This window comes from Uloborus diversus, chromosome 5, assembly GCF_026930045.1.
Source record: "Uloborus diversus isolate 005 chromosome 5, Udiv.v.3.1, whole genome shotgun sequence".
Classification (NCBI taxonomy): Eukaryota; Metazoa; Arthropoda; class Arachnida; order Araneae; family Uloboridae; genus Uloborus; species Uloborus diversus.
Window position 1 is genome coordinate 71,376,189 of NC_072735.1, and position 16,761 is coordinate 71,392,949.

At 34.4% G+C, this 16,761-nt stretch overlaps 1 protein-coding gene across 1 annotated transcript in view; it reads right to left on the minus strand.

Moving 5' to 3' along the window:
• The window catches only part of LOC129223055 (sodium-independent sulfate anion transporter-like), a gene marked incomplete in the record, with an annotated part of 130,798 nt that extends 114,586 nt beyond the window's left edge, over window positions 1-16,212 (minus strand). Inside the window, 1 exon segment of the mRNA XM_054857620.1 lies at window positions 16,042-16,212. Coding sequence (XP_054713595.1) covers window positions 16,042-16,126 — 85 coding nt within the window.
• Between the last annotated feature and the right edge of the window lie 549 nt (window positions 16,213-16,761).

A 16,761-nucleotide genomic window follows, 5' to 3' on the forward strand; every position in this document is an offset into this window, starting at 1 on the left:
TGCAGTGTGGGAACACTCCTATTTCTGACCTGTTTAAGCCGCAATGAAAGAACTTTTTCCATTTTCATGATGTTTGGGTTTTGCTCGGACACTACTCTCCGAACTTCAGTATTGAAACTATGTTCTGAAATTTTAAGGATTTCCTTTTCTTGATTTTTAATTGTACGTATCGAAGATTAACTCATACCTAATTGTCGTGCTAACTTCGAAGCACTATAATTGTTCAAGCATGTCGAGAATCTTTACCTTTTCTTGCGTTGTCAGAAACTTTCTCTTTTTCTTTCCACTTTCGCCAACTTTAGATGAAAAAGCTCGTTTGGGAGCCATTCTATTTCATCAACATTTATATGTAGAATGAAAAAAAAAAAAAAAGTTAACATTCGGAGTGGATATTTGTATAAACTTAAATAAAGTGCTGTTTAGACTAATATAGTGTGTGAACTTCAGCTTTCAGTGATGCTAAAGGGATGAAAGTCCATTCACGAAACCAATATTTAGTGCCAACGAAGCCCATTCTAACACTTCCCGCTCCTTTTCCAAAAAAAAAAAAAATATGTTGCAGGTGAGCAGTATGCCGTCAACGATAAAAAATTCAATGCTCATGAAAAACTCGCGTTACAGCCATATCACGTAAGTCGGATCGCGTTGTAGCAGGATCCAACTGTATAGCATTAGTCCAGTCAATGAGTGCTCAAAACAGGAGTGTAGGGTGCATGGAATATGCGATAATTTTTGACTTCAGAATATTATTAGGGGTAGTTAGTAAACATACTAAAAGTCACCGCGCCTAGGGGTGAGCTAAAGGTGGGACGGAGGGTGTAAAAAATTTTTGGGTTTTTCAAGAAAATGTTGGAAACGGGAAAAAAAATCCGTTTAAAATAAAACTTCAAGCTAAATAAACTTCTATAAAACTGTTTTTACACTTTTTTGTTAAATTTCCAATAATTTTCACGGTATATTATGAAAAATCGATGATTTTCGGAAAATTTTTCTCTTTTTGTCAAACATTTGCTTCTAGTGCCTCCTAGGATGAGTATTCATGAAAATTGTTAACGACAAAGGTGTAGAGCTTTAAATTTCCCTCAATTTGATATGCTATTTTGTATTTTGTTCAACCAATCGAAAGTTACAGAATTTCAAACACGCCCTTTCATGGCAAAACATGGAACACTTGCTGTTCACAAATTTCAAACTGACTCGAAAGGATCGCTCTTTCCTCAATGAGTTTGACAATCCTGATGGACAATAAAGAGTATTTGTGGATTACTACAACACAAATGATGTTTAAGGGGGCTGGGGGGGATTGTGAAATTGTGACAAGGGGGAAGGAAAAAGTAAGTGTGACATCAAGCATTTTTAATACGAATGTGTTTATAAAAATTAGTTTATGAAAAATACTTTGTGACAAATGGGGAGGGGGTCAAAAATGTTGAAAAAAATGTAACATCATTTTTGGAAAGCCTCTGACCAAGAAATCGGACGAAGATTTGCAAAACTACGTATATGCAGCATGAATTAGTTCCATGCCCATGGCATTATTTAACGAAAGTAAACCGAGGAAGTACAGAAAGTCAGCTCTTCCTCAGTAAGAAACTTGTTAGAAGTAATTAATAAGTAAATATACTGAAAGTCCCCGAGCTTGGGGGGAGGGGGGAGAAGTGGAGTTAAAGGTGGGAAGGGGGAGTCAAATTTTGTGGTTTTCGATTATATCTCGAAAACGGCATGAAAAATGTGTTCCGAATAATTGTGAAAGCTTATTAAATTAATTGTGATTTTTTTTCCATACATATATGTCACATTTCCAGCGTTTTTTTTAGGTATGCGTTCTTGAAAAGCAATACTTTTCAAAAACAAAAATGTATCTCGCTCTTTTTGTCCCAGAGTGTCTGTGCCAAGCAGGCGCTCAAGGGATCTTGTGCAGCAATCATGTGACAAGGACCAGTGGCGGATCTAGAACTTGGACAAGGGGGGGGCTAACTTAGGTCTGTTAAAAAAAAAAAAAAGTCCAGTATAATATCGTTCAGCATCCTTTTCACGAGAATGTTACGACATTTGTTATTTAAAATAAGCATATGTTTATTTTTAACTTGTAAAACATGAAATACACTAAAAAATTGTCAAAAGAGTTTATTTTTTAAAATGATTATGAAACAATTTTTCAAAAACACAGTCGGCACATTAGTTGTAAGAAAATAAAATGATTTAATTTGTTACTCTAGTTTAAAACAAAAAAAAATACTTTAAACATTATTTGACATGTTCCCAGTTTTCCAAGCACATTCTCCTCTTCTTACTTTTGCAGAAGAGTTCAATTATTTTGTCGACAGATACATCTCTATCTCTTGCCACATTTGCTAGAGCAAGTCCATTTAACCGTACTTCTCCCATTGTGCTTCTTAAATAGGTTTTTATCCTTTTTAAGGTAGAAAAACTACGTTCAGCTGTTGAAGTCGTTACTGGGATTGTTGCGAAAATTTGGAGAAGAACAGCAATAGATGGGAAAAACGAAGGGTCTAGCTCTTTCAGTGCCCCGATAGCTGTTGTAGGAGGACCGCATATCGGCAGCCATTTATTCCTCCACATCTTGATTTCTGCTAATAGCAAGCTCAAACTTCCTAGTTCATCTGTAAAATTCCTGTATTTTTCTGCAGCAGTTATAATATTTTTGTCAGTATACCTCGACAAGTTCGATGGAATTAGACCTTCGAGGGGAAGCACTCCAAGAAAATCTCTGCTAAATCTGCAATCAATCTCGGAAATGAAGTGATCTATCAGAGGAAGAAAGACTGTTCGTCTGAAATAAACTTCTGGATTTTCTGGAGGTGTACAGTCTCGAGCACTTTTACGCTTTCCTGATCTGGGTATTTCTAACTCCAGATCCAATTCTTCAGCAATTTCAAGGCAGTTTTTGTAAATAGTTTGAAATTCGAGTTCTGCGTTTTGTCTTACACTCCGAAAAGTGTCCAAAACTTGAGACACATTAGCTAATGCAGAAGACAAATCCTGCTTCGGGCTTTGCAACTGCTGACAAGCAGTTGCAAAGCGAGCAGCGAGTTGCAAAGCCCAGCAGCAGGGCTTTGCAACTGCTGCTCAGTGTCAAACTGAGACAGTACACTGATATTTCGACGCCAACAATAAATTCACTCCTTTTTATTGAAGCATTTAACATATATGCTTTTGTTGACGCTTCGGAAGAGGCAGTTGTATGTAAACTTTCCAGCACAGTCACAACAGGAACAAGTAGTTCCTTAAATGTTATTAGGCTGTCATGCCTTTCTACCCACCGTGTAGGGCAAAGTGCTTTCAATCTCTTTTTTTTAGTTTCCGAAAAGTCTTGCTTTTCTACAACATCGATTAATGCATTTGTTCTGTGCGCAGAAGCCGAGAGAAACACAGAGACAGTCTCAACTGTTCCCATTACGTTTCTTATAACAGGAATTTGGCAGCTTTTTGTGATGCACAAATTCAGGGAATGGCTGAAACAATGAGTATAAATGGCGAGGGGTTGCTGCTCGGAAATTAGAGCTTGAACGCCCTTAAATGGCCCAGACATGTTGCTTGCTCCATCGTAGCCTTGTCCACAGAGGTATTTGTAAGACAAATTCAGTTTTGTCAGTTCTTCGTCTATTGCGGATTTAATCGATAAACCAGTTGTCGCTTTGAGTTCCACGAATCCAAGGAAATCTTCCCTGGTTGTGAAACTGTCTATGTCGACATATCGCACACAAAACGTAAGCTGCTCCTTCTTACTTTCATCTGTGGTTTCATCACATATTATTGAGAAGTATTTGGCTTTTTGTATACTACTCGTAATCTCCGAACGGATATAATCGCCAATGCATTCGATTATGTCGTTTTGGATTGTTTTGCTGATATGTGTACTGTTTTTTCTGCAAGTGGTAAGGTGCGTTTTCAAATCTTCATCACCAGCATCAATTCTAAAAGCCAATAGACTTTTGAAAACACCCTGGTTTCCTCTTAATGCATTTTCTTGCTCTTCCCTGCTGTTCAAATTGCCGTCATCCCTATGACCTCTCAAAGGCAGATTGTTATGGGCACAAAACAGTACGGTTTTTACTATAGGCTTCAAGCGTTTTAAATTTTGCTCTATTATAGAGGCTTTTCTAGCGTCTATCAGGAGGCCAACATGACTTACTGAACTTCCAGGAATAGGCTCCATGGATTGTTTAAAATGCAGGGCTTTTTCCACAGAAAATTGATGGTATTGGGTAGTTTGGTGATATTTTAGTTCTTCTGTAGCTTTCTTAAACTTAATCAACGGCTCCTTAACGAATGTTTTAAGCACCTGAAAATAAATAAACATCTTATTAAACTGCAATATAAAAAAAAAATTTGACGCTCAATTAATATCCCAATTTAGGTGTTAAGAACCGGGTGGAACATTAGAAGCAAAAGTCTTTCGAAATAATTCAAACTAATTTATGTTGATATTCGAGGTTTTATCTTTTAACAGTATGCATGAGTTGCTTATTCCTTTGTATTACTTGATTTCGAATTGAGGTAATTTCAATAATTCATTAAAATTACCATTCTTCCTATTTTTATGGACTTTGCTTAGACAATTAAAAAAATAAATTTGTTATGAATAAATACAGCTTATGAATTTACTTGTCTAATATGATAACTTTTAGTTTACAAGCCTTAAACATATGTAAAAAATATGATGTATTGATGCCATCGACGTTAAAACTGTTAACATAGATATTTTGTCATTGATGTTTCAAAAATAATTAAAAATTAATTTAAATGAACTGTTTTAATAATAATTTTTCTATCTACGAGGTTGTTTTGGTCTATTTCTTCCTTTGGCTTGTGAATGATGGAAGCTTGATCGATATTGACATCGTGAAATGTATTCAGTGGGTCATGAGATTTGCGTAAAACCTAAAGCTGAGTTCGCACTAAGGCGCGGGGTTGCGCGATTCCCGTTTTTTAAAAGATCGCGGTCTTTCTTATCTTGAATTTTTCTATTTTTCAAATGTACTTAATAACGACAGTCAGTATAAATGAAATAGCCGAAAAGAACTTTTGACCACCACTTAATGGAAGAATCTAAGAAATAAACCAAAAAAAAAAACAGAAAAAAAATATCGAGAAGAGCGCTTAAACTAAAAATTTTGCCTATAAAGAATATTGACACTATTAAAAAAAAAATTCAATTCAATTCTGAAAAATGCCACTTATGAACTGATGGAATTTCTCACCTGATTTCCAATTCCAGCTCCAGTTGGTGCAAACAGAACGCACATTTTACAAAATCCACCAGACGAAAGCTCACTGTAAGCAAGCCAATTGTACTGCTCCAACCATTCTCGTCTAAATTTACGGTTCTGCTTTCCTTCAGCTCTTGTTGGGAAGCTATAACTCACCGGAGGCTTCCATGTTTCATTTAAATATTTCAGCTTTTTATCGTCATCTAAAATCTTTCCAACAGCTAATCCAATATCATATAATTGATAATTTGTTAAAGATGTTATATCAGTAGGATTCTAAAAAAAAAAATACATTTATAAGTTAAGTAATTTAATATATTCCCTACAAATTATAATACATATTCCTATCTTAAAAATACATTCAAATAGAAATAATTTACCTGATACAAAAATTCTTGAATGTTCAAAACGGTTTAAATGCATTTAAAATGCAGTTGACACTCAATTTTACGAAACTCTATTTACGAACACTCACGATTTTAAGAATTATTCTCTAGAAAAAAAATTTAAAAATCTTAAATTTAAGCACTGTAATTTTTCATTATTTTTTATGGTTAAACCAATTTTCTGAAAACGAAACTATCTTTCTCATGCAAAAAGATAGTTATTTAATAATATATGAACAAATAAGATTCCTTTTCAAAGTTTTAGTAAATTTCAAAAAATTTGTCTAATTCATTAGCAAACATTCCAAATTCACACCTTTATTTTTTCAACTTATGAGAGTACCAATGTAGAAGAGAGAAAAAACTATAGTAGTATTGCAAAAAAAAAAAAACCCTCAGTATAAAATGCTGAAACTTAACATGTGAAAAATAAATAAATGAATTAAAAATTGAACAAAGGCACCTGATTTTTATCAGATTGCTTTGAAATCACCTCATCTTTTGCCCATGTTTTGGGGTAAAAAAAAAAAAAAAAAAAAAAAAAAAAAAAAAAAAAAAAAGATTTTTCAATGCAAAAAAAAAAAGTGCAAGCTTATGGATGCAGAAATTCGTTAAACGTCTTAGACTCCATAATCTCACACTTTTTTTTACATTGAAAAAGGGGGTTCCTGCTAACATGACCCCCCCCCCCATGTACCAGCAATCATGATTACTATTTTACTTATTTATGCTTTAAACGATAATTTTAATTTTATTTTTGTATATCAATATACAGTTGGTATGTTATAACATATTTAAAATATAGCTGAATTTTAAAGAAAATATATTTACTTGTTCTTTAGAAGTCTCACATCCAGCTGTACAGTTGTTCACATTCTCAACGTTAGATGTAGTCGGCATGCGTTGTAGTAGTCCATTATTAGAACACGGCTGTTTGGAATCTGATGGTATTTTATCGATACTAACTCCATCGTGTCCTTGGAAATCATCAGTTATATGCGTATTGCTTTTACTAAAATAATCTGTAAGTCGACGCTTCATATTCACTCGACAATACTTATATTTAAAATATCAAAACAATTGCGAAATAAATCAAGTCAAACACCAATTTTGCGCCCGCCCTTTAAAGCGCCAGTCCAACAAAATCGCCACATTTGTTTCTTAACAAAACTTCCAAGTGTGAAAAAACCAAGAATCCAAGTATGAATTTTAATACAAGCAATTCGTTAAAACAACAGTTCAATACTGCGACAACCGATGCCGCGTCCCAGAAAAACTTTTCCACAATTTTCCACCTTTTATTATTTTAACTAAATTTTCGCTCTTGGTGTTTCCTTATCAGTAACCTTAGCATATTATGAGCATTACTACTTCGTTGTGCTATTGCTGGTTGTTCAAAAGAGGAGTACTCAATGTTGTCTCTGGGCAGAAACAGCCTATTAAGAGTTCATTTACAATAAACATAAGTCCTAACGAGACACATGGTCAGCAATTCAACATTACAGAAAGGAACTATTGCTTTTTTTCTAGTCCGACTGCATATTCCTAATTCAGTGGGAGGGACTCTATTATCGGTTTCCGCGGAAATAGGGATGCACCATACCTGCTCCTGATGATACCTGTCAGTAGCCATTATGTATCGTCCTCTCCGGCTTGCTTAGTACACTTGCTTAATTTACTGCCTAAACGTTTTGAAAAGGATTAGTGAACGACAGGTTTTCATTCTGGATGTCGTGGGCTTCAAAGAAAGAACAGTGGTGTCCGTTGACAGGAAGAGAATTTAGTAAACATAATCCTAGCTTAAGTTTACAAAAGTGGTGCAGTAATGAAAATCGCTGAAATTTCATTTTCTATGAATGTAATTTTTAACCAAATGGTAAGGGTTGCTATAGTATCCTTAGCACCTCCCCCTCCTCCCCACTGCTCTACAGATCCACCATTGAAGCTGTATAAATTTTATGAAATATTACAAACTTAGTAAAAATATTAAAGTATTAAAAATATCTAAAACTGAAATTTTATCGAGTGTAAGTTCTGACCTCAAGGGGATACTATAGACCCCCTTAGCCCCCCCCCCCCCGCATTGATCTGCCAGTGAAATGTATAAATTTAATTTAATATAATACAAACATAAAATATCCATAAGTAGTGCAGTATTAAAAAATATAAAATTTCAGTTTTATCTAGTATAAGTTTTGACCTCATGGAGGTAGGGGGGGCTATACTCCCTTGCCCCCCCCCCTCATAGATTCGCCACTGACGGCGTTAATTGGAAAGTAATAACTTCAGATTAAAAACCTCGATAGCAGAACAAAGTTATTGTCTCGAAGACTTTCCATGAAATTACAAATCGCATTGTAATCTGTTGTAAGTTTTAGCCAAATGGGAGAAGGGGTCACAGTCCCCTTACTACCCCCCCCACCCCAAACTCGCCATTAATAAACCACCGTATATAGTGTACATATTTAATAAAATATAATGCATGTTTGTAATTCGCAGAAGTATTGACGTATTTAAAATCTTCGAAATTTCGGTTTTATCTAGTGTAAATTTTGACCTTATGGGAGAGGAGGGGGGGGGGGGCTATAGCTCCCTTAGCCTTGGAATGATGTAAAATATATTACGGCTAACTTTCAGATTAAAAAATACCTCGATCGCAGAATGAAATTATTCCCTCTGAGCCGTTCCGTGCCATTGCAGATCACAATTTAATCTGTCGTAAGTTTTGACGAAATGAGAGAAGAAGCTACAGTCCCTTATGCCCTCTCCCATCCCCCATGTATACGCCGCTCTATATAGTGCTTCTATATTTATTTAAATATAATACAAACTTAAACATGTTACAATATCGCAGTATTAAAAATCTCTGAAATTTCGATTTTATCTAGTGTAAGTTCAGACCTCATGGGGGGGGGGACTATAGCCCCTTTAGCCCCCCCCCCCGTGGATCCGCCACTGATAGTGCTTCTATATTTATTTAAATATAATACAAACTTAAACATGTAACAATATTGCAGTATTAAAAATCTCTGAAATTTCGATTTTATCTAGTGTAAGTTCAGACCTCATGGGGGGGGGGGGGGCTATAGCCCCCTTAGCCCCCCCCGTGGATCCGCCACTGACAAGGACCCTGACGGTTTTCTGTGTCTTTAAAATCCACCGGCTGAACACTTGAACTGCAGATTCAAACCTGATACCAAAGAAACTCGAAGCCTATGCCCAATCCCCGCGACACACAGCTGACAAGTAATCAAAAATTATGAAGTTCTAGCATGTACTCAATTTCGTTATTCTTATTGAAATAAATATGTGACGCTATAGCATGATAATGAAAATTTAACAATAGGAATAAGGTAAATGTAGTTGACCTGCAGCACCTTTTTTGTAATTATAGCATAGTTTTTATTACATTATTACTAATCATATTTTGAAAGTGTTTATATGGAGTATGGACTGACAATAATTAGAAAATGAAAATATGATCTTTAAGGGGACATCTTGGTTTTAATCTGATGCAGAAAGGTCATGTCACCAGCAGTGGAAAAGTTGTTCTAAAAAATTGGTAATGTATTGATGTCATTGTCGTTACCCTCGTCCTGGATAAATATTTTGATTCCGTTGTTGGAACTGCCCCTGCAATGCAAGCTTTGGACAGAGTAGTTTAACGATGATTTTCTTCGATGACCGGAAGGTCACTTGTAGAAAAGCAATCGACCAAAATCATTAAGTTCCTAGCTACAGGTGTACCTGGTGGTACGGAAGAGTTAGAGATCAGTCTTGATGTTTGCAGCTACTTTGATAAATGATCTGTAACGGAACTCGCTAAAGGAATTTTCTGTGAGGCTAGAACACCATACCATGAGAAATACATATGACCCCAGCAGCCTCAATGGATTCAGGGGAAGAAGAACTGCTGATATATACTTTAGATACATGTTGTATGATTTTAAATTTCTGGTAAATTTTGACAGCTGAATGTTGTGATCAGTTAAGGATTTGGGTATCAAGAGAACAACCCGAGGGAATTCCTTCCAAGTGATAGCTACCGAAGAATTTTGTCATCTGATGATAGCCGTCTTCGCAATATCAACGTCACCATCACCTAAAGCTCGGAGCGTATTTGTCTCGTTTTTCAACAGCTTCATCATTAGAGGATTTGTCAGCTGACTGTTATTATGAAAATTAGGCAGAAATCTTCTTGTTCGACCGTCGTTTCAATTTTCTAACTGACATTGATGTCCATATGGTTTATACAGTCATCTCTTTTCGCTTAACAGTTTTGTAGAGTACGTATCCTCAGTCACAACAAATTCAAATTAAATTAAATCAATATCAATTTCCTTAAACAGTATGTATAGTGCTGACTTTCTGCATGGCCTCCAGTCCACCAATTCATACTGTACATACGTAATTTTGAAAGTCTTCCTCCGATTCCTTGGTGAAGGGATATCCATAAATAACGTCCCACTTTTTTTCAACATTTTTACCCCCTTGTCACAAAGTTAGCTTTACCAGCTACTTTTCATAAACATATTCGCATTAAAAAATGCTTGATGTCACACTTCTTGCTCTTTCCTTCCAACAAATCACAAACAATTTCGCGACCCCCTCCCAGCCCCTTAAACACCATTTGTGTTGTAGTAATCCGCAAATACTCTCTATTGTCCATCTGGATTGTCGAATTCATTGATGAAAGAGGAAGTGCGCGATCTTTTCGAGTCAGTTGAAATTTGTGAATGACATGTGTTCCATGTTTTGCCATGAAAGGGCGTGTTTGAAATTTTGCAACTTTTGATTGGTTGAACAAAATATATAACAAAATAGCATATCAAATTGAAGTAAGTTTAAAGCTCTACAACTTTGCCGTTGACATTTTCCATGAATACTCATCCTAGGAGGCACTAGAAGCAAATATTTGACAAAAAGAGAGAATTTTTCCGAAAATCATCGATTTTATATAACATATACCCGGAAAATTATTGGAAATTTAACAAATATGTATAGAAATAGTTTCATAGGAAGTTTATTTAGCTTGAAGTTTTATTTTAAACGCATTTTTTTTTCCCACCGTTTCGGGCATTTTCTCGAAAAACCCAAAATTTTCTTCACCCTCCCTCCCACCATTAGCTCACCCCATAGGAGCGGGGTTTTTAGTATGTTTTCTTACTAACTACCACTAACAATATTCTGAAGTCAAAAATTATCGCATATTCCATGCACGCTATAATGTGTTCATTGACTGGACTACATTCTGACAGCCTAGGACGTTGAAAACCATTTACAGTCACAGAATGTTTACGCTTTGAAATTTAATTAAATGACGTATAATTGAGATTCGCTTCGGGAAAATTAGTTTTTGAACTGAAGTAGTGTAGATAGACAATAATAATCCGTGTTTCTAAAAGTTGAAATTTTGCATGCATTTTGGGATATCCTTTAAGATTCATGATTCATTCTGAAATCGAAATGAGAAGCATCTGCTAATAAATTCAGTTAGGTACATTTAGTTTAGAAAATTCTCAACTAAATGAGTAATTGCACTCAATTATCGAAAGCAGAGAAACGCAAGTCACATTATGATATTTTTATAGTTAAGAGGAAAATATTTTTTCTGGTGCATTTAAAGAATAGGAAGCGCACTCTTTTAACCCTGTTAAAAAAATTGAAAAGGATTTTTATAAAGAACTAGAGGACCCGACAGACGGTTGTTCTGTTCAAACTTCATACATTGAAAAGTTAAAAAATTTCAATAAACTATCAAGTTATATTCAGTAAATTACCGTCCATTAGCCAGGGCTAAAGCAGAAATACGTGAAATACACCGCCAGCTCAGTCATTTCCAGCCGAGGACTGCAGTTTCGTGCTTATTAGCACTCATCAGCCCGGCATAGGAAAGTGACTGAGCTGGAGATGGAAAACCTCTTAAGGAAGCCCTTGGCTTCCTTAAGAGGAAGCCAACTGCTTAATATTCCTTAAATAATGTTTTAAGCTGCTATGGTGTTAGAATGCGTATATTTATTACAACTTGGTTTATCTAATGCCCACTGAGCAGTTGTTTTATTAACTATTTTTTCTCCCGTAACTGGTGGTTTGTTCCTTCAGCCATACTCAAAGGACTAAAAGCGTCCTCAGATATTAAGTGTAAAAAACTAACTACCCATCTAGAACAAACGGAAAATCTCGCTGCAACATCCCCCATATGAAAAAGAATAAAACGAAAGGATATCGTTTAAAAAAATGATAAAGGTAAAAACAGTTCTCTGAATAAGCGAAAATCACTCATACCCCCCCCCCCGATTTAAAATAAACATTCTTCAACTAAAATGACTAAAAACTCTTTAAAAACAAAAAAACAATTCTTTGCAATTTGAAATATTTCGCCAAATAAACAAAAAATACAATAAGTTACATTAACAATAGCTTTAAATATAAACAAACAATCACGCAACTCTATTGTTTATAGCCAAATTCGCCAAGCCACCACGTTACTGTATTCCATCCGATCAGCGAGCGAAGCGAACTCCGATCGATTAGCGGTCCGATCTTTTGAACGAAAACTTTTTAAACTTCATATATTGTCTAATTTGTTCTTTCCACCAAAGATAAAGATCTTCCACTGCACTGATCTTTTTGCACAGAACTACCCTGTTTTAATTTACCTGGACGAAAATAAAATTTGTCTCGTCTTTAAATTCCATCATCTTTCCCTTTAATAATGTACTGATTAGTTGGATAATCCTTAAAGTCTTCTTGACATTGGTGCCAAAACTCAGATGGATTTGAGCCGAGAAACAAATGTTGCTAGGTACAGTACTTTCTGATCATTTGGTTAGGAAAACCAAAAGCACCTATCCGGTCACATGGTTCAACTACTACAACAAAACACACAACTTTCCGGTACTTTACTTTAAAATATAACACGGGACCTAAAATCGTTGCTTTCAAGAGAGAGAAATGAAGGCTTCACTCTCTCTCTCTCTCTTAGTTTTATCTATTCTCAATTGACATATCACAATAGGAAATTTCATTACAAAAAGCAGAGCTGGTTTTTTTATTGTCTTTTGGCAACGGGTTAAATATTTATTTCAATTCTCGCTCAACAATAGGTTAAAATAAATATTAATAATTTGGGAGAAATAACCATCCAATTTTAAATTAATTAATTAATTAACAAAAACGTTTCCGATTCGATCCATCGCACTTCGAAACCATGCTTGCCACAACTTAATTACACACAAGAAATTTGATCAAAATTGGTCCAGCCGTTTAAAAGCCTTATGGTGACAAACATCCGCACAGAAGATTTTTATATATTAAGAAGATTTCTATCACATGGCTCGATGCGGAATAGGCTTCCACATACAATGTACTAATAAACAGGAAACCGCAATTTTTGGACTCACGTCACTCTGGCTCTGAGGTACTGAAATATCCTATCAGAAAGAAATTGCCAAATAAATAAATAAATAAATAAAATTGGAGGCCTATGAAAAAAGCAAGTTTTCCGAAGAAAACGAGTACAAGAGGTTGAAAGGCATACGGGATTAAGGTTCACCTCTTAGTAGAATATACAATATTCATCCTAATAGCTAATCTGAATCTTTTCACTTAAAAATTCATTTGTAACATTTTCGTGGTCCTATATATTTCCTAAGTCGTTCAACAGTTAAAAATCCTGCCAACCTATCAAGCATATAAAGAACTCGGTCTCAAAGGCGACGGCAAACCTTGGAAACTAACCTTAGTTGTTACACGCAACTTTCTCACTCCGCTCCTAAATTCAGAATTTTTTTTTACAACTATTTTAACTTTTATGTCAACTTTAAAACCGTATTACTTTATGGCAAACATTTTAAAAAGATCGTTGTGACGATATATTGCAAGGAGAGCGTCAACAGAAGTGCTATGATTGTCGTTAAATGTCAAGCAGTATAAAAATTAAAGGCAAAATTTGTGAATAATGGAGTGGACACTCAATAGGGTTCTTTTTTAACAAGAAAAAACAGGCAATTTTGAGAATTTCTTCAGTAGGGTACTCCTCAGCATTTCTCTTCCTGCTTTTAAAATTAAAAACGATATTCCAATAATTTTATTGCGCAACTTGAATCTGTCTAATCTATTCAATGGAATTTAACCCAAATCAAAATCACTATGGAGTAATATTCTGCCGTGTGCAGGTAAACGGCAGTATCTGCAGAAATGCGTTTTCGAGATGTTTGAAGAAATGTGTGTCGGATTCAATACTAACCATTGGGACATCTTGGAATTCGACGTCTTTTTCGCGTCTTTTTTTCAGCGGAAACCAAATAAGCGAGCTTGTACAATAAAGATGACGTACAATAGATGACAAAAATGCAAAAAAATGAAAAATGAAAAATTTGCAGTTACTGCCCTTTACCTGCACACGGCAGTATTATTTCGAGTATTGTTCTTACAGCACCAGCAGCAAGTCAGTTGTCTAATAATCCTTGCATCCCCATGGTCTCTGTATATTTCCTTTTTCATTTTAAGTGATTACAATATTCAATGTAATTTCTTATGCCATCACTCGGGCCTCTAGTATCTTATACTTATGCTGAAGAACAGGGCCAACGAGAGTCCAAGTCAGCCAAGTCGAAAGCTAGAGGCCCGGCGCGAAATTTGGGTAGTACAAGTTTTATGGAGAGAGGGAGGCCCGCCGACTAATCTGACTAGTGGCCCGCCTTGTTGCCCGCCATGCTGGAGAAGACTGAAATTCCAACTAATCCACAAAACGAAAAAATCAACGAAAAAATGGGGAGGATGATTCTGGAGCTGAGCTCCCTTGAGCTCGCAAACGAATCAAACTTGATGACAGTACTATTTTGTCTGAATGTAAACAACACTGTTTGGTCCAGTTTACCCAATTATGTCGGTTAGGGCCATATTTAAGTCATCATTGTGAATTGTATCCAAAATCCTAATAATTGGTTACAACTGAATCCACAAGACCGACGTGACGACTTTCATCATATTGTTTACTAATTTGATTGTTCATATCATTGAAGGACGCAGGGTAAAATTTGTTAATCACGTGAATGCTCTTGTGCTTCTATTATTCTAATATGTATTGAGGATTTTTCAAAATAGATAACAGAATTTGAAAAAAAAAAAATCTTATTTGTATTTAATTTAGAATTGAATGTTTGGTCACAAAAGAAATAAAATATCATTTCTTAATTATTTTTTTTTAAAAACGGATTTTTTCTGATTAATAGAGAATAAATCCAACGAAAAAATACAAACATAGAGGTTTTTACCTCCGTTTAGTTAAAGGTAATTATCTGATTTCCACGGATTTTAGAGAAACACCAAGAATTCAACAACTGAAATTTTCTTACTTTTAATAACTAAATAAAATTAACGTAGCTTTTTAAAAAAGTATTTGGAGATTTTGTTGCATGATCATTTTTCCAAAAAATATTTATTTGTGCAAATACGGCTTCGGAACCTAATATATTTTTTTTTAATTATATTTATGAATTCCTTCTCTATGAACTATTACTAAAATAGTTACATTTAATGAAACATCAAATGAACATCAAAAAACACTTTTAAATTTTGTATTATTTAACCTTCATATTTAAAATGCCTCACTTCTATTCTTTTAAAGTATAACATTTACATAAAGGAATAATTAATATATTTTATCTGTGTACAAAAATAGAATCAAATTTATTTCTTTTGACATAAATTTGTTGGGAGGCGTTCAATGAAATGTCTCTTCATTAATATAACGTAAGAAATGGTATTGAAAATTTAAAATAAATATATGAAAAAGGCATTGCTGCTTTGCTGATAAATAATTATTTTTGAAATCATTTTTGCAGCAGGTATAATGAACTTGGGTCCTTCCTTTAAAATTAAAAATTAACTGAATAATAATTCTTAAACAATCTTCAATAAAGATTGCATTTATTCGTGTACGTAAAACCTATTTTAATTACAAAATTATTTTTTAATTTAGAGACCAATAATACCTTATAATTAAACAGCTTCTCCAATGCGTGCCCCCTCCCCCTAAATGTTTTCTTCTTTAAAGCGCAAACAATTTATGCATTTTAGAATTGATCACTTGGAAGCTGTAGCTTTGACACATCTTAAAAATAGCATCAACAAATTCTTTATATCATTTAAATATTTGAGTGTTAGGTAAAATGCAGATTTTACATTTTAATGTAAATAATGCAATTTAAAGCTAAAATAATAATAATAAATAAATAAACAGACAAACAAATTAATATGTTAGCTTCAAACTACATCATTCTGACTTTTTAATGTTACGTTTATTAGTGAAATAAACCATCTTTTGAATATTTCTTAGTGAATACGCTTTTCTATATCTAGCAACGATATATTGAGTTATAAAACACGCTATTAATGTAACAAGTTTTCTCAATTACCTTGTCCGGTACCATTTTCTTGTACACTGCAAGCTGCATGCTTTAAGCTTAATTCTTTCATATCGAATATAACTTGTTGATTCATGGTTTGTTCAACTGTTGTTTTCAGTTCTGTGAAAAAGGAAACAGCAGAAATATCTGCTAATATTTCTTACCGAGTTCTTTCAGAAGTTTTCTACTGCCATCTGTTGGATGAGAAGGGTATTAATATTTTATGATGAGGTATCGGTTGAATGATGAAAGCTTTCTACAGTGGCTGGCTGACACTTGTTGACGTCTGATCCAACTCGAGGTAGAAAATTCTTATCGTATGTTGTTTGATAGGCATCGCCGATTATCTTTTCTTTGAGAATCCACTTTTTTTCTTTTTTCGCTTTTTTCCCCTTCTCAATGCGAAATGTATTTAAGTACTTTTACATTGGGCTCGTAGGATTTTTTTCTTTCCTGTAGTTGTCATTATACATAATAACTTATCCTTCTCTACAAGTTCTACAAGATGTTAATCATTTATTAAACAATAAATTAATGATGATGATAATTTTTTTTTTAGTTTTTTTCATTTTATGAATGCGTTTTAGTTGCGTATTTCTACTGTTTAGGGAAATGTAGTGATGAAATATTCTGAGAAAGAAAAGCAATTGCCTTTTCTTGCCGCAGCTATGTTTCCTACTTTATTATTGCAATTTCAACAATAGTAAGAAATTATTAACTACGACAAAA